This window comes from Myotis daubentonii, chromosome 18 (assembly GCF_963259705.1).
Source record: "Myotis daubentonii chromosome 18, mMyoDau2.1, whole genome shotgun sequence".
Classification (NCBI taxonomy): domain Eukaryota; kingdom Metazoa; phylum Chordata; class Mammalia; order Chiroptera; family Vespertilionidae; genus Myotis; species Myotis daubentonii.
This window is the reverse complement of record NC_081857.1, coordinates 4107742-4132592: the sequence shown is the minus strand read 5'-3', so window position 1 is coordinate 4132592 and position 24851 is coordinate 4107742. Positions and strand designations below refer to the sequence as shown.

Below are 24851 nucleotides of genomic sequence, written 5' to 3'. Positions count from 1 at the left end.
TCACTGTGGATTGTGATCAAAACATTTGCTAACACTGACCTAATACCTAACTGTAACACAAGTTCTGCGCTACTAAAAGCTCTTATCCCTCCTAAAGGCATTCATCCAGGGAAGGATGGAGTCCTCAGCAGAGCGATCCTATCCTGCTATCTACATTTATGACTGAAAATATGTCTCTGTTAGTCTTATATTCAAGAATTAGCATATTCTATTTGATATATTTTCATATTTGACATCTTCACTACTAAAGTCAGACATTTTCCAATTTTCAGAGATTTCAAGACTAAAGAAAAAGGAGGCAAAGTCAGAATTTACTGACGTTCAAATAATGTAACTTGGCAACACATTATGGATTTGGTAAATCTGAATGTAGATATAATTCAGGATGTGCCAAAATGGGGGACATCTGTAATACTCTCAAAAATAAAAATTAATTAAAAGAGTACAGTGGGGCCTTGACTTAAGAGTTTAATTTGTTTTGAGACCGAGCTCGTTAAGGAGCTCCTTAACTCAAATTACTCTATCAACTCAACACAAAAAATCGGCCAAGAGACAGCTGGTATGTCAAAAAACTCGTTAGTCGGGACACTCGTAAGTCAAGGACCCACTGTAAATGGAAAATTATCCGTTTCAATACATACTGACTTTAATAATATTCAGACATTGTCTTCCTAATCCCCTTACAAAAAATGTTCAATCTCCACTATAAAGTTGTCACAGGCTGCCTACTATATACCTCTCATCCCCAAATTCCTCCATTGAAATCCTGACGCCCAAAGTGATAGTATAAGGAGGTGGGATCTCTGGGAGGTGAGTGGAATTGGTTTAGGGCTTTTCTAAGAGACCCCAGAGAAGAAGCCAGCCCTTCAGCCATCTGAGGTTATGGTGAAAAGATGGCTATGCACCAGGAAGCAGGCCTCACCAGACAGAATCTGACCATGTGGACACCTGATCTCAGCCTTCCAGCCTCCAAATTTGTTATAAATCAATTTCTCTTGTTTATAAGCCACCCAGTTTATGGCATTTCGTTACAGTAGCCCACACTGACCAAGACCCTACTTAATCATAACTTAAACACTTTATATTAAATATTTTAAGTATTTTAGCGAACGGCTCCTTCAAAAAGTTCCTTAAAATTACTTTTGTCAATTACCATCCTTTAGAGGAGTTAGAAAGTGGTAATTCAAGTAGTAGACAAGTCTGTCTAAAATGAAAGATATATGGAAAGAGGATATGTACAGAAATGAGTTTCTTTTATAAGCAATGCTTATCTTTTTTTTAAATTTTTATTTTTATTTTTTTATTTTAGTAAATCTTTATTGTTCATATTATTACATTTGTTCCTCTTTTTTCCCCCCATAGCTCCCCTCCACCCAGGTCCCACCCCACCCTCTGCCCTTACCCCCCCACTGTCCTCATCCCTAGGTGCACAATTTTTGTCCAGTCTCTTCCCGCATCTCCCACACCCCTTTCCCCATCAAGAATAGTGAGTCCATTCCCTTTCTATGTCCCTGATTCTATTATAATCACCAGTTCATTCTGTTCATCAGATTATTTATTCACTTGATTCTTAGATTCACTTGTTGATAGATGCATATTTGTTGCTCATAATTAGTATCTTTACCTTTTTCTTCTTCCTCTTCTTAAAGGATACCTTTCAGCATTTCATATAATACTGGTTTGGTGTTGATGAACTCCTTTAGCTTTTCCTTATCTGTGAAGCTCTTTATCTGACCTTCAATTCTGAATGATAGCTTTGCTGGATAAAGTAATCTTGGCTGTAGGTTCTTGGCATTCATCACTTTGAATATTTCTTGCCACTCCCTTCTGGCCTGCAAAGTTTCTGTTGAGAAATCAGCTGACAGTCGTATGCGTATTCCCTTGTAGGTAACTGAGTTTCTTTCTCTTGCTGCTTTTAAGATTCTCTCTTTGTCTTTTGCTCTTGGCATTTAAATTATGATGTGTCTTGGTGTGGTCCTCTTTGGATTCCTTTTGTTTGGAGTTCTCTGTGCTTCCTGGACTTGTAAGTCTATTTCTTTCACCAGGTAGGGGAAGTTTTCTGTCATTATTTCTTCAAATAGGTTTTCAGTATCTTGCTCTCTCTCATCTTCTGGCACCCCTATAATTCTGATGTTGGTACGCCTGAAGCTGTCCCAGAGGCTCCTTACACTATCTTCGTATTTTCGGATTCTTTTTTCATTTTGCTTTTCTGGTTGGGTGTTTTTTGCTTCTTCGCATTTCAAATCTTTGCCTTGATTCTTGCGCTCCTCTGGTCTGCTGTTAGGAGTCTGTATAATATTCGTTATTTCAGTCCGTGTATGCTTAATTTCTAGTTGGTTCTTTATCATAACATCGAGGGTCTCATTAGATTTCTTGAGGATCTCACTACATTTATCGGCGGCTTCTAGACAGTTCTTAAGAGACCTTAAAAGTGTGGTTCTGAACTCAATATCCTCCATTAATAGTTTTGTCCTGTTTCTTTGTCTCCACATTTTTTATGCTTTCTTGGTGCACCCCCTAGTGGTCTTTGTGCGCAGTCTTGTTGTAGTTAAGCCTTGATTGTTGTAGTTAATACTAGGGGGATTTGACCTCCAGGCCAACTGGTTGTGAGAATCAGCTGTGTCTGCAATGGGAAAACTTCTGTCCTCTAAGGAGGTACTAATCTAGCCTTTGCCTGAGGCTATCCGGCAAATGGCTCTGCGCAGGGTTTGGGTGGGGCGGGTCGCACGGGATCAACAGAGCAGGCGGAGGGAGCAGTTATGGCTGCTCTCAGTCCCGTCCCCAGAGGCTCTGCCTCTCAGAGTCCCAGCAACCGCTGCAAACCTCGGAGAGAAAGCTGCCCTCGCATTCCGACCGATGCTAGACAGTCCCGCTTCTCCCGTTTGAGTCTGGGTCCCTCGAGACTCGCCCAGAACTGGAGCTCAGAATCTGAGACTCCCTCCCGATTGAAATGGACAACTGCACCCTCAGCTACCAGCCCGCTCCGCGCGCACCTCCACACCTTTGTATTTTCCGCACTGCGCCTCCTCTGAGTCTCGTACGCTGTTCTCTTTCCTTCTAGTTGAAGAATTTCCCCTCAGCCAGCTTTCCCGTGGTTCTGGGTGATGTCCGTTCCGTCTTTTACTTGTATTTGTGAAGTGGTTGCTCGAGGCAGCTAACTCCGGTGTTTACCTATGCCGCCATCTTGTTTTTTTCCAGCAATGCTTATCTTTACAAAACTATATATACACTAAAATGTGTGGCTAAAAAGTTGTAACAATCACTGAATTCCAAAGCACCACCCTATGTGGACAGAGCATATACAACATTGAGAAAATCTGAATACGTAAACTTATAGGTGTCTCTAACTCGGGACTTTGACAATTAGTGTTTAAAAAAATAAATCCCACACTGAAATTTTTATCAGGCTCATAGAGAAGACAATCCCTGGCCTACTGTCATTCAATCCAGGCTCTATTGGTTTAGGTGAGTTTGGGGGCTATTGGCATAATATACTTCTTCTCTTAAATAACGTATGACAAATTATTCTCTTCATTCCTACAATGTAAAAGTACATTTTGTGAACTGTAATTTTCTTTCATGAGAGGAAAATAGATAACCAAATTTAAATAAAATAAACAACAAAACTTGAATACTACCATTGAAAAGATATGTTCTATGGTGAAATAATTTGAAATGCAAATGTCACAAGAAAAACCTGTCAATTCATTCTATCCCAATTTCACTGTTATTTAGTGGTAACTGATCAGAAATACAAATAATGGAAATAAACTAGAAATGTAATTAACCTACAATACTATAGATAATCAAAACGTTTAAATGTTGAAATCTCAAAAATGGGATCTAGCCCAGACAGTGTGGTTTAGTGGCTGACCCTCGACCTATGAAGCAGGAGGAAACAGTTCTATTCCCTAACTTCAACACAAACTCCACTCCATTAGGGAGTTAGAATAGGAAGGGGGAAAAATATAGGGTTTTAATTTTAATGGACTCTATCGTAGATAGAGCTGAAGCAGAAGAAAACAATAATATATAAACTTATATGTTTCTATAGAAAGAACAGATCTATTTTTACTGCCATGTTAAGATCTCTGAGATGTAGTGTAGAAAACCAAAGTTGCAAGGCAATGTTTATGCTGGACACACACACACACACACACACACACACACACACACACACATACTATAGCATCTCTATGTATACATATGTGCTGGTAAGAATGAAAAGAAAAAGGTCTGGACAAATATTCAGGAAACAGATAATACTGTTAGCTCCAAGGATGTGTGTGTGAAATTGGAATGGGAAGGATCACAGGGATTTTTGCTTCGTTTTTATTGTTTTTACAAGGCGAATGTATTCATAAGTCACTTGAGATGCTATAAAAAACCCAACAAAAACCAAGGATAAGAAAAAAATGCTTCCAACTTTTCTGTTGACTTGAAGTCGAAAACAAATTACATCAAAAAAGACTCAGCCAGTAAAAGTGACAAAGTTGGAAAGAAATTTAAATGTTATCCTCAAATAAAAATAAAGAAGAAAGAGGAATGATAAGATTGCACAAGAAGAAAACAACAACAAAAAGACCCACACTCAGGATGCCCACTTTGAAGAGGGCGGACTTTTTGGTTAGCTCGGCGTGACCCAGAATCCCCGCAAAACCACTGGACCCGAAACGGAAAAGGTGGAAGACAGTCCCTCCAGCGCTGGGGCTGTTTTTAGAAAGCTGAACTAAGAAACAGAAAATGCCAAGTGCGCTTTGCAGGGGTGGGAAAGGGAGCACGAAACCCTACACCTCCTCCGGGCGGCCAGACCCGGCCGAGCGGCGGGGCCGAGCGCTCGCGGGCGGCACAGCTCGGCGACTACTTTCGGGCTCGGAGCCGGGGGTCCCCGCGGAGCCCGTTCGAGCGGGACACCCGAGGGTGGGCGCCGCGTCGCAGCCGACACCTGAACCCGCCGAGGCCGCAGGGCGGGGGTGGCAGCCGAAAGCCCCGTCCTCGGCTGAGCGGGGCGGCGCTGGAGAAGAGCAGGAGCGCCAACTTTTGCTCCAAACGCTCCGGGAGGCCCGGCGGGTCGTGCCCCGAGTCCCACTCCAGAAGCCGCCCCGACCCCTTTCCTGGCCGGTACCGTCCGCCCCCGGTCCGGCCCCGCGAGGAAAAGCCGGCCAGGGCGGCGGCTGGCAGCACGCAAGGGGGCTTGGCCGCGGAGGGCAGGGCTCGGGGTCCGTCTGTCGGAGTCCACCCAGCGCCCCCCGAGTCTCAGGGGCGCCCCGGTCGAGGCGCCGTCCGGCCGCCAACAGCCCCGACCGCGGCCCCCTCCCCCACCCCTGGGCGGCACCCAGCGCCTCCGCCCCGCGGCCCCCGCTCACCCAGGTAGCGGCTCCGCAGCCGGGCCGGGTCCTCCAGCCCGAGGGACCTTTTCCTCACGTCCCACAACAGGTGTGGGCAGGAGCCACCCCGAGACATGGCTCCGCCGCCGGGTGGGAGGGGAGCCCACCGCGCGGGGAGGGGCCGGGAGAGGGGACGTGCGATCAGCCCCCGAGCCGCACCAGCACCATCCGCGCGCCGGGCCTCGCGGGCGGCCGCAGCGACTCAGAAGGCGGCGGCGCTTTCGCCCCCGAAGCCCGGGCGCGCCGCGGCCGGAGCTCGGCTCATACTCTCCCCAGACTGGCCCGAACGTCCAGATCGGCAACAGCCCCGCCCTCGGCCTCCCGCAGGGGGCGGGGGAGGAGGCGGAGGCGGCCGCGGCTCCGCCCTCTCCCCGCTCTCGACCCCTCCCTGCAGGCATTCTCGCGAGATGACGACGATGGGGGGACGGGAGCCGCTCGGTCCGGTCGCACGAGGAAAAGCCGCCTTCACCCTAGAAAAGCAGGTTCAGGCCCCTGCAGCCAAATCCTCCATCCTGCAAGGATAACTGAGGAAGCTGAGATCTGAAGTTTCTCGCTCACGAGTTCCATCCCAAAGGAAACAAGAGGGTCGTGCGCCGTCATCTTTAGTTGGGGCACGGCAGGCCCGACAGCCCATTTTAACTATGGGCCTCCTTCATCAACATGAAAGGGGCTCAGGGCAACTTCACTTTCCCTTCTCCAACATGGCCTCGAGGGCAGGAAGGAGAAATAGGAGGTTCGCGCTGGGCCACGCCCACTCCGCGGGGCGGGCCAATCACCGTGGACAGCTCCGCTCGCGCACGCGCGCTGCGCCGGGCTCCCGAGGGATCTCGGAGGCGATTCTGACCCCGGTTGCCATGCCTCCCCTCCTAGTGGGCGGCGGGCGGGCCGAGGGCCGACCCAGGGCGGGCCGTCGCAGAGCCTCCGCCTCCTCGGCCTTCTCCGGGCCCGGGCCCCAGGGTGATTCGCAAGCCGGGACAGGCTGAGCGGCGGCGGGGAGAGCACCCGAGGGGAGCGTAGGACGCGAGGCCCTGAGGCCGGGAGAGTGACAGGCTGCCCTTCGTCGTCAGCCGGGGACGAGTACGCGGCCACCCTCGCGCCCGCCCGGCCACGACCCCTCGTCCGCAGAGATGTCAGCCGCCGGCGTCCGGGGCCTGAGGGCCACCTACCACCGGGTCCTCGATAGAGTGGAGCTCATGCTGCCTGAGAAATTGAGGCCGCTGTACAACCACCCGGCAGGTAATGGCTCCCGCCGAGACCTTGCCTCCGGGGCCCGCGGACACCTCCGTCGCCGGAGGCGTCACCTACACCCTCGAGTGAACGCGTCTACTTTCTCGCCTTTCCCTGCTGTTCCCTTTTGCCTCGTCCACCATCTTTCACCAGCCTTGACGACCTGTGTCGCACCCCCTCCCTTAGGCGCGACTCCAACCCGGTCGGGCTTCTGGACTGGGTCCTGCCTGCCCCATTCCCACCGGCCCGAGCGCCGTGGCCCCGGAGCGTTTGGCGGAAAGGTCGCACCGCCTCCTCGTCCGGCTGGCAGAGCCGAGCTTCGGAGCCTGTCATTCCCCGGCCCGCGGGTCTAGCTTAAGTCCGTCCTTCGTGAAATGCCTGGGTGAGCCACCCCTGCACCGTTTTGCGTGGGCACACCTGGATTGCATCCAGATGTGCCCCGTACTGCAGGCGTGACCTTGGGCGAAACCCTAGATCTTGTGGTCTTTGTAAAATGGTCAAGGTGAGAGTTAAATATAACATGCATGTTTGTTCATTCGTGCTCAGTAAATGTTTGCGCGCTCTCTTGTCCTGTTGGAACACAGTGTTCTTGTGGTTGAAAAAATACATATATTTCGTTAGAAAACGGGAAGATCCCAGGCCCTCCCACTCTGTATTTATGATCCGGAATTCTCTACCCAAGGGGCAGCAATAACACTTAGTTATCTGGGAACGAAAAGCAGATCTCTTTCAAGCCTAAGAGTTTGCAAAGGAGAAAAATCTGCTATAAACAAATATTGAAGTGCAACCCTCAAAGGAGCCCTTTTAGCTGACTCCCCTCTGCACTTGGCCTCATTAGGAGAGATGACTGTCCCCCCCCCCCCGCCCCCCCCCCCCCCAGCCCAAGTGGCTCTCTCGAGTCTGAACTGGTTATCACTAAATCTGATTTCCAGTTTGGTAATGGAATGAACTGTATTTGGGGATTATATGAGTGTAATGTTGTTTACTGCAGTACATATTGCACACATTATAAAATTGATCTTCAAGGAAAGGTGTTTATTGCTGAAGTTTATTTAGTTTGCCTTTTAGTTCTTTTAATACTCAAATGTTTAGAATTGTGCTGTGTTTTGTGGCAAAGTTATCAGGAGGGAGGTTGGGCAATGCTTCTGTAATAATCTGGGCTTTAGAGTCAACTGAATTCTCTAGTCAGTTCTGACCCTGTCCACTTTGTGTCTGGGCTGTAGGACAAGGACACGTAGAGCAGGAGCAATTTTAAACGACGTTACTAACAGGGTCGTTTTATAGTGATCTTTTCCAAGGCCTTGGCTTTAACCACCCACCTTCCTTGCTTATAATACGTTATTCAACTCTCAGAATGAAGAGGAGTACCTTTCATTTGTAGATTGTACATTTCATCTGGGTATTCCTGAATTAGATGAGTTGTGATCCCTTGTCTGTACAGTGGAAGGAGCATAAGCTTAGGAGCCAGACAGGCCAGGTTTGAATCTTAACTGTGTGACCTTGGCCTTAAATCCCCAAAGCCTTAATTTTTTTAATCTATAAAATAGGGAAAATAATTATCACCATTTAAGGATTGTTATGAAAGTTAAATGACAATGTCAGTAAAACATGTAGCAGAGTGTTTGCACTTAGACTTTCAAGGAATGTTTGTCCTCTCCCACCTAAGCTTTTAACCAGTAGGCAGAGAAAGAATTCCTATCACTGCAAAATGATTTATGATTAGAAAGTTGTAGGCACACCAGTGTAGAAATGGAGAAGCATGAAAAACATAACTGTCAATGTACTAGTATTGAATAAAATCTAAGGAAACACTGATTATGTTCCAAGAGTTACTCGATTGAATCTTTAAGCTTATGTGTACTATTTTGCATAATAGTATGTTGTTGAATCATCATCCACATTGAAATATTAAGCCTTCAGTTAGAAACTTTATGTTTTACATTGGGACATACTGAGCACGTCAGCTCAATATTTGTGTTTGTGTATGTTTGCCTGTTTGTAAAGTTACTCTGTTCCAAGAAGGAAATCTTTTCTTAGGGGAGAATCATACATACAATAAAGACATAGTTTCTTGGTAAAATTTATTTGTTTATTTATTTTTATTTTTTGTTAATGCTTACTCAAGGATATTTTCCCATTGATTTTTAGAGAGCCGACAAGTGGAGAGACAGAGAGAGAAATATCAGTGTGAGAGATACACATGGATTGGTTGCCTCCCAGACACGTCCAAATCAGGGCCAGGGTTCTAGCCTGCAACTGAGGTATGTGCCCTTGACCAGAATCGAACCTGGTACCTTTCAGTCCGAGAGCTGACACTCTATCCGCTGAGCCAAACCCGGTAGGGCTAAAATTTATATATTTCATGAACAGTGATTCCGCTCAGATAACAAATTAGGAGGTAAATTTATGTCATTTTATCAACAGGTTCATCAAGGCAGCTAGATTGGTTAATTTGTTGGAAAATGTCTGTCTGTTACAGAGTTGGTTGTGATATTCCCTTGCAGAATTTCATAGAATTTTCTTCTATGAAAATATGAACTCTAAAAAAGTTTCACTTTAAAAATAAGACAAACCCATAACAATACAAAAGAAAATGACCATTATATTATCCTCTGTATTTTCTGTTATGCCTGAAAATAGTTTATAGTTTTAAATGTATATATACTTTTTGAATACTTGTTTGATATTTTCAGATTGCCAGCATTTGAAGCCTTTTTCAACTTCCAGAAGTGGACTTCTATGAAACAAGATGAAAATATATTAATTAACTTTTATTTAATTATCTAAAAGAATGTACTTTTATATCTGATGGGGACACATTTCCCTCATTTTGGACTCCAAATTAAATATATGAGATGATTTTTATTCAGTATATTTCACCCGATCTAGTTTTTTCATACCTCATAATGAATATTAGCTATGTAACCTATTAGTTTATACTTCTGCTTATCTTGATCTTAACGTATTATAATCACTTCAGGCATAATAATTATTTGTCTCATATTTTTAATGAATTGCTGTTTTAATGAACAGCTGTGAGAATATTTGTGCCATTCTGTAGAATATAAACCTGGTTTCCCAGGCCTGGAATGACACTCAGGTCTAATGTGACATTGTGTTGTCACTGTGTGAGCATATCTATTTTTAAATGTTTCGTTTTATCAAAACTTTGCTTTATAAATTTGAAGTAAGTTGGGATATTTTCTCATTACCATGTTCACTATTGGTTAATTGCTTTTTTCAGGAAGACAGCCTCTGTACTTGAATTCTTACACATTTAAATTTGGCTTGTTTATTCTTAAGGTAGAAAATGATTAGCTAAGATAAATTGGATGAGTGAGCTAAAATTAGTTTTCTTTGAAATTTTTGTATGATCACAGAGTGATAGCCATTTTCCCTTTTTTTTAAATAATGAAGAAAACACTGCTGATTTGCATTTATGGATATCCAACTCTGATTATTTATTTGCTACTGATATTTTTAAATTCAGTACTTATGTAGGGTTTGTTGTTAAACTAATGTAGGGTTTGTTGTGTAGTTTTAAATTATTCACTAAAATATTCATACTGCTCCTAGTCCAGGCTCTAGTAACTAGTCATATTTGAAGTTTTTTTGTTTGGTTTGGTTGGCGGGACAGGGACAGTTAGTTAATATTTTAAGACTATCACCTAGCTCGGAGCATTTATTAGTTACCAGGAAAACCTACTGAAAAGCCTGCCTCTTCATTAACCCTGAAGTATCAACCACTTAAGCTGGTCAAGAACCAGAATCTATAGAGGCATTGCTCAGGAAACAGTCTTTGGGTAGCACAAGAGGAAACATGAGTTTTGAAATAGGAAGAGAGGAGTCTGCTGAAAAATTCAAAGCCAGAGACTACAACATGGACTGAATTACCCTTAGTGATGAAGCCAGGCTTCATGCAGGGATAAAAGATGAACTTAGTAATTGATCCTGCCTATGACCAGAGACTTTGTCTACAACAAATAAAAATGAACCACGTGTGATGATAGGAATTCCAGAAGCTCAAGCTAACTAAAATAACCAGACAGCTTGCAAGATTGACTTATGGGATCAGTACATCATGGCATCAGACTCATGGGAAGCATTTTCAGGAGCCAAATGGGGGAGTGGCATGGTCTAAGACAGCGGTTCTCAACCTGTGGGTCGCGACCCCTTTGGAGGTCAAACGACCCTTTCACAGGGGTCGCCTAAGACCATCAGAAAACACATATCTAATTACATATTGTTTTTGTGATTAATACTATGCTTTAATTATGTTCAATCTGTAACAATGAAAATACATCCTGCATATCAGATATTTACATTCCCATTCATAACAGTAGCAAAATAACAGTTATGAAGTAGCAACGAAAATAACTTTATGGTTGGGGTCACCACAACATGAGGAACTGTATTAAAGGGTCGCGGCATTAGGAAGGTTGAGAACCACTGGTCTAAGAGAAGAGTAACTAGTGAGTGAAGTCTAAAGCAACCCTGATGTAAAGGGATCCTGATGTCCCTGAAGATGAGTAAATACCAAACTCTAGCCTTGGGTATGAAACATCATCAAGGCAAATCTGTAATTTCCCCAACTTGAAGTTATCCATGAGTGAACTAGCATTAAGTTCCATGTTTTCCAAAACCATCTCCTTTACACTTCAGCTAATTTTTAACAGGTCACAAAAATACAAATAATTGATAGGGAGATCAAAAAAACTTGTATGAAAGATTGATATTGTGGCGACTTTTTAAAGTTAGCTTATATACAAAATATGCAGAAAACATAGTAAAAAATTAGAAACGGAAAAATGATTAGAAATATATTGATAAATCTTTAGGCTTTTGAAATGTGATAGCTATTAAAAGACATGTAAGGAATGGTTGAATAATTGATTTATTCCTAAATTTTTTGTTGTTTCAGGTCCCAAAACAGTTTTTTTCTGGGCTCCAATTATGAAATGGGTAAGTTTTGAGTTTTTATAGAAGCTACTGAAAAAAATTATCTGATAACTTACTAATTTGAAGTAACTTTTATGAAGGATGTACTTTGAAATGTTCATGGTATGCCACTAAATGATGTCATGCAAAGATTCTCAGATGTATCATTTTCACTAGTTTTTTCTGAACTCCATTGATTAGGAAGCCTGGGAACATTTTTGTTATCAAAACACAATTGTGAGCCCTTGAAACATGAAACTTCATTCTAAAGTTTTATGACTAAGAAAAACATTAAACTAGTTAGAGCCCTCCTCCCTAAATTAACTGTTACTGTTAATTTAGTAAGAGAACTAAAGATACACCAAACAGAGGCAAAGAAAGGTAGTCTCAAAAAGTAGTGGGATTTATTTAAGGATGTATGTTAACATTTGGTTAGTGATAGAGTCTAGGACTTCTGACTCCAAATGCTGCTGTCAGCAATGGTGAACAAATGTCTATTCCAGTCCCTGCTTTCAGTTCTTTTGGGTTATGCTAGAAGTGGAATTATTAGATCATATGGTAATTCTATATGTAATATTTTTTAAAAGACATTTTTATTGATTTTTAGAGAGAGAAGAAGGGAGAGGGATAGAGAGATAGAAACATCAATGAGAGAGGAAGTCATTGATTGGATGCCTCCTGCATGGCCCCCACTGGGAATGGAGCCTGGGTTGCCCCACTGGCAACCCAGGCATGTGCCCTGACCGGGAATCAAACCAGCAACCTCTTGGTTCTTGGGTCGACACTCAACTGCTGAGCCACACCAGCAGCACTTTATTTAAATTGTGAGGACCTGCCATTTTACATACTCAGCTATAAAATGGCAAGATTAGATGAGCGATTGGGAGCTGTATTTTAGAGAGAACTAGAGAGCAGTTATTTTTTATATTTATATATTGAGAAAAGATCCCAGTTTTTTTTTAAAGTTTCAATGTATGACCTTTGGTGATTATGCTCACACTGTAAGCATTCAAATATAGTGATATGCCGCCAAAATACCGAGACTAATGGAAGGTATATTATTATTTCCTTCTTCTCCTCTCCCTACCACACTTAAAATTATATAGTAATAACTTATCTATAAAGTGGAATTAATTACTGAAGTATTGTTTCTATACCATTATTAAAAGAATAAGAATGATTTAATCTATTTACCACAAATTTGGTGTCCTCTTTGACCTCAAATTTGCCACAGTTTGGGAGTTTATTTATTTTATTAATAGCTTTTGTGTTTCTTTGATCTGTTCCACCAGTGTTTTGAAACACTGACAGTATCAGATACGCCTGAGTGCCTTCTGTCTCCTTTAAAAAATCTATTTTAAGTTCGTGTTGAAATCAACATAGTCTCCTGATGACTGCATAGCAATAGAAACTTCTGTGTCTTGTTCGCTGGTGCGGAGACTTCTTTTGCTGGTTATTTACTTTATGTACAATGTGTGTTCTTCTCCCAGAGCATTTGGTAATTAATCTGTGGTAGTCTGTGCATGACATAAAAATTGCTGCTGCCAGCCATATGTGTTCTGTCTGAAGAATTTCAGACTATACTTCTTCAGGCATTTAACTATGGTGGAGACCTTAGTCACTTTAATTGAAACCAAATAATCATAAAAATTATACCTTAAATATTTTATTTTAACTCAAATAATATAAATATGTATTCGTTTGCCAGTCATCTACTATGAGGCCAAAGCTTTTATTTATGTATGGATCACTGATTTTGAGTTCCACATCTTCTATCTTGGATGAATTATATCATAGTGCATCCCATATAATTTCCAGCTTAGTTTTCTTTAAAGCAGAACAAGGTCATAGATATTTTCATAATAGTATGACAACAGAAGCCTGCTAGATTTGTATGGCTTTCCCTCAAATTTTTGTATATCTGTCTCATGCCAAATTTGACAGTAAGTTTTAAAACTTGCCGTTATTCAGTCTTTTCAAAATAGTTGCTTGCGTTTTCATAGAAAGAGCAACCCACTTTGTAGTTCCCCTGTTTACCCTATAGTCCGGTGATGGCGAACCTATGACACGCGTGTCAGAGGTGACAGACGAACTCATTTTTTTGGTTGATTTTTCTTCGTTAAATGGCATTTAAATATATAAAATAAATACCAAAAATATAAGTCTTTGTTTTACTATGGTTGCAAAGATCAAAAAATTCCTATATGTGACACGGCACCAGAGTTAAGTTAGGGTTTTTCAAAATGCTGACATGCCGAGCTCAAAAGGTTCGCCATTACTGCTATAGTCTGTTAAATTATGTAGCAAGTAAAACTGGCATAGACAGGTTTAAGGACAAACACAGTGGCTTGATAAAAATACAACTCAACTAATGTAATACAGAATAAGCAGCCCACTAGCCATGAGTATTTAGCGTGTCATGGACGTCTGTTGGCCTGTTTACAGAAGGAATGGAGATCACTGACCAGACTGGGGAGCTTATTATGTGAAGAGCAACTAAGAGAGCTTCTTTATTTTTGTTCAAAATCTTTTTGTATGGACTGAGTTATATTAATTCTCAAACAATATGCCATTTGGTATAGCTTTATTTTCTACTTTCTCCTTTCCTTAGGAATAAATCAACTTTCAGATAAACCACACATATTGTTAATACCTGTCTGTTTGTTCTTTCAGCCGGAACTACTTCTATAGATTAATTCACAGTTTAGAATCTTGAGGTCTTTGCTACTATGAGCATTTTGGAATTGGAATATTCAATAGTGGTATTTCATTTTTTTAAACATTCCTCTAAAAGTGTTATATGACCTTTAATAAATGAAAAGATATTGAAGCCCTAGCTGGTTGCTCAGTGGTTAGAGCAGCGGCCCAAGGACTAAAGGGTCCTGGGCTCGATTCCGGTCAAGGGAACATACCTCAGTTGCAGGCTCAATTCCCAACCCCAGTCTGCGCATGTGCAGGAGGCAACCAATCGATGTCTGTCTATCACATCAAAGTTTCTCTGTCTTTCCCCAACCCTTCTACTCGCTCTAAAATAATGGAAAATAATATCCTCAGGTGAGGATTATCTATCTATATAATCTATACTAGAGGCCCACTGCACAAAATTTGTATACAGGTAGGGTCCCTAGGCCTAGCGGCAATCAGAGTTGATGTGTGGTGTGACCAGCGGGGTGATCGGGGCCCCTGCTCGCACCCACCTCGGCTGGCCTGGCACCGCCCGGTTGGCCCCATCCCTTGCCGCCACCGCTGGTTGCCTCCCTCTGTGGGGCGACCGGCCGGGTGAAAAGGGGGCCTCCACTTGTACCTGCCTTGGCTGGCCTGGCACCACCCGCTTGCTGGCCCTGCACCCTGCCGCCACCGGTCAGGGCCTGCAGGCTGGAGGCCGCTTCTGCATTGAGTGTCTGCCCCTTGGTGGTCAGTGTACATCAAAGCGACCGGTCATTCCGCTGATCATTCTGCTGTTTGTTCAATTTGCATATTAGGGTTTTATATAGGTAGATAATAAAAGCCTAAACAACCTTTATGGCAGAACAACCAGAATGACCGATCACTATGGTGCGCACTGACCACCAGGGGGCAGACACTAAACGTAGGAGCTGGCCCCTGGTGGTCAGTGCGCTGAGCCAGAAGCTGGGTTCACAGCTGGTGAGTGCAGCGGCGGTGGTGGGAGCCTCTCCTGCCCCCACGGTAGCGTTAAGCAGCAGCAAGCCGAGTGGTAAGGAGCCAGCAGGTGGATGGTAAGGAGCGAGGGGTCCTGGACTGTGAGAGGTGCGAGAGGGATGTCCGCCTGCCGGCTTAGGCCCGATCCCACAGGGGGGTCCTGGACTGCAAGAGGGTGCAGGCCAGGCTGAGGGAATCCCCCCCACCCCCGAGTGCATGAATGTCATGCACTGGGCCTCTAGTGTGTGTGTGTGTGTGTGTGTGTGTGTGTGTGTGTGTGTGTGTGTATTAGAAGGAAGAAAGGAGAGAGAAAGAAAGAGGAAAGGAAGAGAGTTAGTTTTATACTGTCTATTAGAGGCCCGGTACACAAATTCATGCACCAGTGGAGTCCCTTGGCCTAGCTTGCAGGATTGGGCCAAAACTGGCTCTCCAACATCCCCCAAGGGGTCCCTGATTACGAGAGGGTGCAGGCCAGGCTGAGGGATCCCACCGGTGCACAACTGGGGCCCGGGAGGGATGCGGGAGGGCTCCAGGGTGTCCTGCCTATCTTGCTCAGTCCCGATTGGCCAGACCCCAGCAGCAAGCTAACCTACCAGTCGGAGCGTCTACCCCCTGATGGTCAGTGCACGTCATAGCGAGTGGTTGAGCATCCTTAGCATATCATTAGCATATTACTCTTTAATTGGTTGAACGGATGACCAGACACTTAGCATATTAGGCTTTTATTATATAGGACAAGCTAACCTACCGGTCGGAGTGTCTATCCCCTGGTGATCAGTGCACGTCATAGCGAGTGTTTGAGCAGCTTTAGCATATCATTAGCACTTTGATTGGTTGAACAGATGACCAGACACTTAGCATATTAGGCTTTTATTATATAGGATGAGCATCCCATCCAGTGGAGATAATCAGATGCCTGAAAGCATCACAAACCTGGGCTTCAGACATTTGAAAAGCGTTTTTAAATTTGTTTACTGGTGCCAAACCTTCTGTATTAGGATCTTAAAATACATTATCTCATATTTAATCTTCACCAAAAAATATCAGAGATATAAATAGTATCAGCATTTTTCAGAGAAGGGTACTGAGGTTCAGAGAACTGGCTGCACATGTTGTTGTAGTGGCAGACTCAGGATTGGAAGTTCCAGGTCTGTTTGACTCAAATCTATGATCTTAAGCCAGCCGTGGGCAAACTATGGCCCGCGGGCCGGATTCGGCCCGTTTGAAATGAATAAAACTATTGAAAAAAAAGACCGCACCCTTTTATGTAATGATGGTTACTTTGAATTTATATTAGTTCACACAAACACTCCATCCATGCTTTTGTTCCGGCCCTCCAGTCCAGTTTAAGAACCCATTGTGGCCCTCGAGTCAAAAAGTTTGCCCACCCCTGTCTTAAGCACTAACATGACTGCCATTACACAAGTCACTGTGGATCTACCTATGGTCAGGGAGTATCCTATCTAATAAAACCGAAACATGGTAATTGGCATACGACCGCTACCCTTCCCATTGGCTAATCAGCGAGATATGCAAATTAACTGACAGCCAAGATGGCGGTAACCGCCAACAAAGATGGCAGTTAATTTGCATACTCACAATGATGAGAGGCAAAAGGGGAAGGACTGAAGAATGGTGATCGGCAACCCAGGCGGCAGGCAAGAGTTGGGGGGTGGGCAACGGCTGCCTTTCCCCACCGCCCAGCGGGTGATCACCATGGGAAAGCTGGGGTTGCCAGCTGGCCTGTGGCCCTGATCGCCATGGCAATTGGAGGGCGGGAGGGCTGGGCGCAGGCCAAGCAGCAACCCCAGACCCCCGCCATGGTGATCGGAGGGCGGGAGGGCTGTGTTGCAGGCCAGGCAAGCAACCACGGACCCCCACCATGGCAATTGAAGGGCGGGAGGGCGGGGTGCAGGCCAGGCCCCAACCCCGGACCTCCACCATGGCGATGGGAGGGCGGCATCAACCCCAGACCCCTGCCATGGCAATTGAAGGGCGGGAGGGCCTGCGTTCCTCGATCGCCATGGCGATCGGAGGGCGGAAGGGCTGTGTTGCAGGCCAGGCTGCAACCCCAGACCCCCTCCATGGCGATTGGAGGGTGGGAGGGCCTGAGCGCAGGCCAGGCAGCAACCCTGGACCCCCGCCATGGCGATCGGAGGGCAGGAGGGCCGGAGCGCAGGCCAGGCAGCAGCCGCGGACCCCCACCATGGCGATCGAAGGGCGGGAGGGCGGGGCGCAGGCCAGGCCGCAACCGGACTCCCGGAACCTCTCTTAAAGGTTCTCTTAAGGCAGTTGGCGAGGGACCTCGGAGAGCCCCAGGGGGCCCTGGTGCCAGCAAAACTGAGACCTGGGGCGGCTCTCCCCAGAAGGTGCAGAGAACAGCCACCGAAGCCCGCCCCCACCCCAGCGCAAGGCATGGCACGCTGGGCCCACCCACGCTGGGCCCACCCACCCCCTCCCAGAGGCCCTTGGCTTGCTCATGCAGCCCTGGTCACATCACTGGAGCAGCTATAAGGCACAGAAAGCACCATGGACAGCCGCTTGCTCCCACTTGTATTTGCTAAGACAAGGCCGGAGGGTGTGAGGGTCGGCTCACATCTCCTTCTCCCTCCTTTTGCTCTTCCTCTGGCTGCTTAGCTTGCCCAGCTTCCTATCCAGGCTCCTCTGCAGCTGGGCCCACTTGGCAGGGTCCAGGGACCGGTCCTTGGCCCCACTGCCAGCCTGCAGCACTCCCACCCAGCTGATTCTCTGCGGGGCGTGGGCGCGGGCCCTCTCCCCACAGCCACAGGCAGTGGCTGAGGCAGTAGCGGTGGCTGCAGTGTGGGCAGAGCAGTCCCGGATTATGAGAGGGATGTCCGACTACTGGTTTAGGCCCAATCCCTGTAAACTGGCAGGACATTTTTCGAGGGGTCCCAAATTGGAGAGGGTGCAGGCCAGGCTGAGGAACACACCCTCCCCCGTGCACGAATTTCGTGCACCGGGCCACTAGTTTTATATAATCTTGTGGTATACTCTAAGCACTCTCTGAATGAATGAAGTACAGAATAAAGATGAAAAGGAACATGGGCCTTCTGCCCTTGATCCTGAGACTATGAGTGCATAATTCCATCAAAACCAGTGTCAAAAACACAGCAGAGAAGAAATGACCATCTGTCCTCTGACATTACATTACTGTCTAACCAGGACACTAAAATTCTAACAGCTTTTCTGATACTTATACTTTTAAAAAATAAATAAATAAATAACATTGACAAAAAACTGAAAGGAGGAATCTATACAAATTACCTTAGTTTTCAGGCATCCTCCATGTCAATGGTTCCTGACATGTATAAAGAATATATAAATTCACATGTGAAAAAAGTGTCATTTGTGGAACAAATATATATATATACAACACACACACACACTACTGATTTTCAAATATATCAGGTTGCTTAATGTGGTTAACAAAACACAGATTAATTCTGAAAATATTCCGAATTCACTGTAGCTTTTGTCATGATACACATTTTCTTAAGGCATGGATACTAAAATTGCCGCTATTATCATGTGGAGATCTCTGAAACAGTTCTGTGTTTTATTTAAAGTGAAGAACCATTACTTGACAGTTAGGATGCTTTTTCTTTTTTTCTGTGTATTTCAGGGGTTGGTGTGTGCTGGATTGGCTGACATGGCCAGACCTGCAGAAAAACTCAGCACAGCTCAGTCTGCTGTTCTGATGGCTACAGGTAAATTAAAGAATACCCTTCATGTTCCATATAGGACAGTCAATATTTGTATATTGTTTTACCTCAATTTATTTAACAATTTAATGTTTAGAACACATTATACACACACACACATGCGCGCGCGCGCGCGCGCATGCACACACACAAAGGAATTCAGGGGTCATCTCTAGGAAGTTATTAGATGGAGAAGGCAGAGGAGGGTTGCAGTGAATAGGTATCTGCATGGGTTTTTATTTTTCACGTTTTGTCATCAGCATAATTTTATGTCGGAAAAACATTCCAGTAAATATTCATTTGCCCTATAAATATTTCCTCCCTTTGATGTAAGAACTGAGTATTTTATGTAACAATGAATTATAGCAGTTTAATTAAAGACTTAGAGTCTAGTTTTTCTTTATCCTCTGTCCTACATTATGTTGTCATAGTCTTATTTAGAAGTATTTTACTATAATATTAAATGTTCAGATAAGATATTGCAACAGTACCTATACTTTAAAAAAATGTATTATATTTCAACAGGGCTTATTTGGTCAAGATACTCACTTGTAATTATTCCAAAAAACTGGAGTCTGTTTGCTGTTAATTTCTTTGTCGGGGCAGCAGGAGCCTCTCAGCTCTTTCGTATTTGGAGGTAAGCCCACCAAGGGTATAAAACGTGTCTCAGAAGCCACACAGGTAGCAATACTTTTTTTTGGTAAAATTCATCCTATACTAATAAAAGAGAAAAATGGTAATTGGCATACAACTGATACCTTTTTCATTGGCTAATCAGCGAGATATGCAAATTAACTGTCAGCCAAGATGGCGGCTGGCAGCCAGGCAGCTGAGAATAGGAGGCTTGGTTGCCCCAGCGATGGAGAAAGTCAAGGATCCCCGCAGCTGCAGGGCTCTGAGCTCCTGAAGCAACAACTCCAAAAGATACAATGTTTTAATTATAGAAGCTAAAAGATGGCGGCTTATTTGCATACTCAGGCTCCAAGCAGAGCGAAGCCAAACAGCCCTGAAGCAGCAGGGCAGAGAGGCCTCAGGGCCTGGGATCAGCGGAGCCGAGAGGCCTCCCGGCCCCAGTGATCAGCGGAGCCGAGAGGCCTCCCAGCCCCGGTGATCAGCGGATCCGAGAGGCCTCCCGGCCCCGGTGATCAGCGGATCCGAGAGGCCTCCCGGCCCCGGTGATCAGCGGAGTCGAGAGGCCTCCCAGCCCCGGTGATCAGCGGAGCCGAGAGGCCTCCCAGCCCCTGTGATCAGCGGAGTCCAGAGGCCTCCTGGCCGGTGATCAGCCGAGAGGCCTCCCAGCCCCGGTGATCAGCAGAGTCGGAGGCCCCGCGATCAGCGGAGCCGAGAGGCCTCCCGCCCCGGTGATCAGCGGAGCCGAGAGGCCTACCGGCCCCGGTGATCATCGGAGTTGGAGGCCCCGCGATCAGCGGAGCCGAGAGGCCTCCCGCCCCGGTGATCAGCGGAGCCGAGAGGCCTCCCGGCCCCCCGGTGATCAGCGGAGCCGAGAGGCCTCCCGGCCCCCCGGTGATCAGCGGAGCCGAGAGGCCTCCCGGCCCCGGTGATCAGCGGAGCCGACCCAGAGGCCTCCCGGCCCCGGTGATCAGCGGAGCCGAGAGGCCTCCCAGCCCCGGTGATCAGCGGAGTCGGAGGCCCCGCGATCAGCGGAGCCGAGAGGCCTCCCGCCCCGGTGATCAGCAGAGTCCAGAGGCCTCCCGGCCTGGTGTTCAGCCGAGAGGCCTCCCAGCCCCGGTGATCAGCGGAGTCCAGAGGCCTCCCGGCCCGGTGATCAGCCGAGAGGCCTCCCAGCCCCGGTGATCAGCGGAGTCCAGAGGCCTCCCAGCCCGGTGATCAGCGGAGTCCATAGGCCTCCCAGCCCCGGTGATCAGCGGAGTCCAGAGGCCTCCCGGCCCGGTGATCAGCCGAGAGGCCTCCCAGCACCGGTGATCAGCCGAGAGGCCTCCCAGCCCCGGTGATCAGCGGAGTCCAGAGGCCTCCCGGCCTGGTGTTCAGCCGAGAGGCCTCCCAGCCCCGGTGATCAGCGGAGTCCAGAGGCCTCCCGGCCCGGTGATCAGCGGAGTCCATAGGCCTCCCATCCCCGGTGATCAGCGGAGTCCAGAGGCCTCCCGGCCCGGTGATCTGCCGAGAGGCCTCCCAGCCCCGGTGATCAGCCGAGAGGCCTCCCAGCCCCGGTGATCAGCGGAGTCCGGAGGCCTCCCAGCCCGGTGATCAGCGGAGTCCATAGGCCTCCCAGCCCCGGTGATCAGCGGAGTCCAGAGGCCTCCCGGCCCAGTGATCAGCCGAGAGGCCTCCCAGCCCCGGTGATCAGCGGAGTCCAGAGGCCTCCCGGCCCCGTGATCAGCGGAGTCGGAGGCCCCGCGATCAGCAGAGCAGAGAGGCCTCCCGCCCTGGTGATCAGAGGAGCTGAGAGGCCTCCGGCCCCGCGTTCAGGGGAGCCAAGAGGCCTCCCGGCCCGGTGATCAGCGGAGCCGAGAGGCCTCCGGGCCAGGGATCAGGGGAGCCGAGAGGCGTCCTGGCCCTGGGATCAGCGGAGCAGCGAGGCTTCCCAGCACCGGGATCAGTGTGACAGGGTGCGGAGCCCCAACCCTCTGATCGGCCCTGCTCTGTGCATGACAGGAGTGGCGCTGCAACCTCCCTATGGACCCTGCCTTGAGTGTGACAGGGGGTGGTGCCCCAACCCCCCAATCGGCCATACCCTGAGCATGACTGAGGGTGGCATGGCAACCTCCCAATCCGCCCTGCTCTGTGCATGACAGGAGGCGGGGCCCCAACTCCCCAATGGGCCCTGCTCTGAGCCCGACCAGGGGTTACACCTAGGATTAGGCCTGCCCTCTGCCACCCGGGAGCAGGCCTAAACCAGCAGGTCCTTATCTCCTGATGGGTCCCAGACTGTGAGAGGGCACAGGCCAGGCTGAGGGACCTCCTCTCCCAACCCCGAGTGCACAAATTTTTGTGCACCGGGCCTCTAGTCTATAATATTAAGATGGGATGTGTAAGAAGCAAAAATTTAGCACTTCTAGAAAAGTCGGGTTTTAAGCTAAAAAATGTTAAGCAGTATGTTACCTAGGTTTTAAATTTGTATAGTATCTAGATATATAGCTCTTTCATATAATCTATTTCATTAAGATAACAAATATACTTTATGATATATTAAGTAATTTTCTGAATGAACCTTTTATCACTCTCGATCATATATAATAAAGTAGAACTGAAACATTATGTAGTTATGTAGTATTGGGAATGATGTTCAGTGAGGCTTCTGGTTTCATTGGAAAATGTTCCATGAGCTTTGGAAATTTTTTAAACTGTTTACTCTGTCAGTAACATTATTGGTCACTGATCAATTAATATCCTGCAATGAGCTCATCCAAGATGAAGGCTCTGGCTTTGTTTGGACCATAGAACCTTTCTAAATTACAAAACTGTCATGAATAATAGCTTTCTTTAGCTAAAAAATAAAAATTAAAAAAATTTGAATGATCTCAATAAAGAGAAATATTAAGTTATAATTTACATTCCTTTCAGAAGGCATTCTATGCCATAGAGTATAGCACATTTTATTTCATTCATCTTTACCACTCCTAGGTTAATGAGTATCTTTATAATTTAATCTTCTCATAATCATCTAGCATATAATGGATGGGTGAATAAACAACTCACTCATTGTAGAGTATGCCTCACAATCATTTTTAAGACTTATTTAATATAAACTTTAATTTGTACAGTGATTTTATTTACAGAGTATTTTCCTCATATACCATCCCATTTTAACATTAACTCATGATAATAGAGCTAAGATAATGCAAAATGCCATATTATTTTTAATATCAGAAACTAAAATACCATTAGACAAAAGAATTTTTGGCACCTTTTGGTACAATAGCAGATTGAGAGATTTTGTTAGAAATGCAGACATTGGGCTCTGGAGCATTTAGGAAAACACTATTGAATATTTGAATTGGGACCTTTTGAGAGACCTGGGAGGTATGCTTAGCGTCATGGAGTAAGTTGCTTCCTGTGCGTGTCCTGTCCTCCACTCTGCTAAGCTGAGGAAGAGTCAGTGAAACAGTCCACACATTTTGTCATGCTCTTGTATAGTTTAAGAATTAAAATAGTCATTAAAATAATACTTCTGAACAGGAAGTTAAGTTATTTAAACTTTTTGGCAGCTGGAAGCCAGATGCAAATAATGTCTGGGTCACTTTCCCTTGTGCCTATTTCTACCCACAAGGCCTTGGGAAGATTGTAGTTACAACTAGATAGCCTCTCGGCTAGTGAGAGGGAAGAGATGGAATATGCTTCTCATTCCCTTCTTATCGTATACTTATCTATTGTGATTCATGATTATTTTTCTTTCTGTTTTCTCCATAGATATAACCAAGAACTAAAAGCTAACGCAAACAAGTAAAAGAGTTCCTGATCATCCCAACAACCTAGCTGTAGCCATAACCACTGGGACCTAGTTTGATTTATTATTTGTTATTGGTAAGGTGATGCTCTCTATGCTAATAATTGGGACGCATTTTAAAATTCTAACTTAAATAGAAACTAGTACTCAATTCAGCATAAAAATAAAGCAAATTTTTAATAACAGTGTCTCTCTACATATGACTTAAGGAACTTATCTATGGGTATTAGTAACATTTTTTTCCCACTCTCTTCCTGTAATAAATCGTACTTGCTCATTCATACCTCTGGCCTCCTCCTGTTCTAGTTCACCAAAGTATGTGTGTTTAAGAGTGCACACGTTCAAGCGAGTCGAAAGATAGTTGAAAGGTCAAGTAATCTATTTTCAGTGAAGGATGGTGAAGTAGCTAAAAGTGGAAGGAAATAGAGCTAAAGAGGGTGAGATGGGTAGAATGGCTAGCAAAATGACTTAAAACTATTTTAAGAGATTTTAACTTGAAAATTATATTTTGCATATTGTGTGAAATTCTTTTAGAGCTATCAGAGTAATGAAGGATTTCTAAACGTTCGGCTTTCTGTAAATGTCTGGGACCTTCACCCCCATTATGAGGAAAGACTGGGCATAGATTGCTGCATACTAGAAATAATTAACAGTCTGTTGGATGTGAGCTCCAATTTGGCATATGGAGTTTTTTTCTAAAAATTGTAGTAAAGCCAGTCTAGTTAGAACTGCAGTCAGAGGAATCAGCAAGCAAATTATTTCTAAATATGAAGAAGCGAGTAACAAAAGAACTTGTTGAATAATAACAACTTCATATATCCCTGCACAACTTCATATATCCCTTCACTTTAGTCCACCTTTGAGAAGGAATTTGACATTGGCACTGCTTCCTTTTTATAAGCTACACTGTTAAATTTGTTTGGCATGTGTGTGTGTGTTTCCTAGAGTTAAGCATTTAGGAAAAACATCTATTATGAAATATGGCAAAACACAAAAATAATTAAAATATATTTTGAAATGGTGTTTCAGATTTTTTTTTTTCATTTAATCCTGCTTTTATGTGAGCTCCTTTGAGCCCCACAGGCCAATCAGATTACTTGTAGCATTTAGATGCAGTCATAGGCAATTCTCTTGGTTCTCAGAAGTTCCACTGATAGACAGATCATCTCATATTTCCTTTCTTGCCCCAAACTCTGATCCATCTATTATTGAATCTTACAAATTAAATGACTAATACGTGTCCGATCAAAAATTCTCACTGCCACTTGAAACACATGGTCCAGTGGTCAGTTTCACAGCTATTTTTAAAAACTTAGGAAGAAGAATTGATATACTAGAAGTCCTTACTACCAATGTAAGTAGTGTACGCTATAAAAATACCTTTTGTAATGGTACAGATCACTTGATCAGACTAGTTGAGTTGAATTCTATAGCAGAATGTTCTACTGAGCCCTTGCTGGTGACTTCATGAGGTGTGTTTTCTCAGTGTGG

At 45.4% G+C, this 24851-nt stretch overlaps 2 protein-coding genes across 8 annotated transcripts in view; one reads left to right on the top strand and one right to left on the bottom strand.

The window, feature by feature from the left end:
• The window catches only part of DCAF6 (DDB1 and CUL4 associated factor 6), an 89848-nt gene extending 84155 nt beyond the window's left edge, over window positions 1-5693 (bottom strand). For 3 of the 7 annotated variants that reach the window (XM_059675694.1, XM_059675695.1, XM_059675698.1), the window contains exon 1: window positions 5367-5692. In XM_059675694.1, the coding sequence (XP_059531677.1) occupies window positions 5367-5463 (97 nt within the window). In that variant the 5' untranslated portion in view covers window positions 5464-5692. Of the gene's footprint in view, window positions 1-5366 lie in introns of all 7 variants that reach the window. The other 4 variants (XM_059675692.1, XM_059675693.1, XM_059675696.1 and 1 more) reach the window with 2 other exon arrangements.
• Window positions 5694-6260: 567 nt separating this feature from the next.
• On the top strand, window positions 6261-23643 carry MPC2 (mitochondrial pyruvate carrier 2). The gene is made up of 5 exons (XM_059675700.1): window positions 6261-6623; window positions 11536-11576; window positions 18856-18940; window positions 19460-19571; window positions 23324-23643. Exons 1-5 carry the CDS (start codon window positions 6515-6517, stop codon window positions 23358-23360), a joined length of 384 nt encoding a protein of 127 aa, XP_059531683.1. The 5' UTR covers window positions 6261-6514; the 3' UTR covers window positions 23361-23643.
• The last annotated feature ends 1208 nt before the right edge of the window (window positions 23644-24851 follow it).

Coding starts and splice junctions, on each gene's coding strand:
- MPC2 (XM_059675700.1), top strand. CDS start 6,515: ATGTCAGCCGCCGGCGTCCGGGGCCTGAGGGCCACCTACCACCGGGTC. Junction 6,624..11,535: donor GCTGTACAACCACCCGGCAG/GTAATGGCTCCC, acceptor TTGTTGTTTCAG/GTCCCAAAACAGTTTTTTTC. Junction 18,941..19,459: donor TGCTGTTCTGATGGCTACAG/GTAAATTAAAGA, acceptor ATATTTCAACAG/GGCTTATTTGGTCAAGATAC.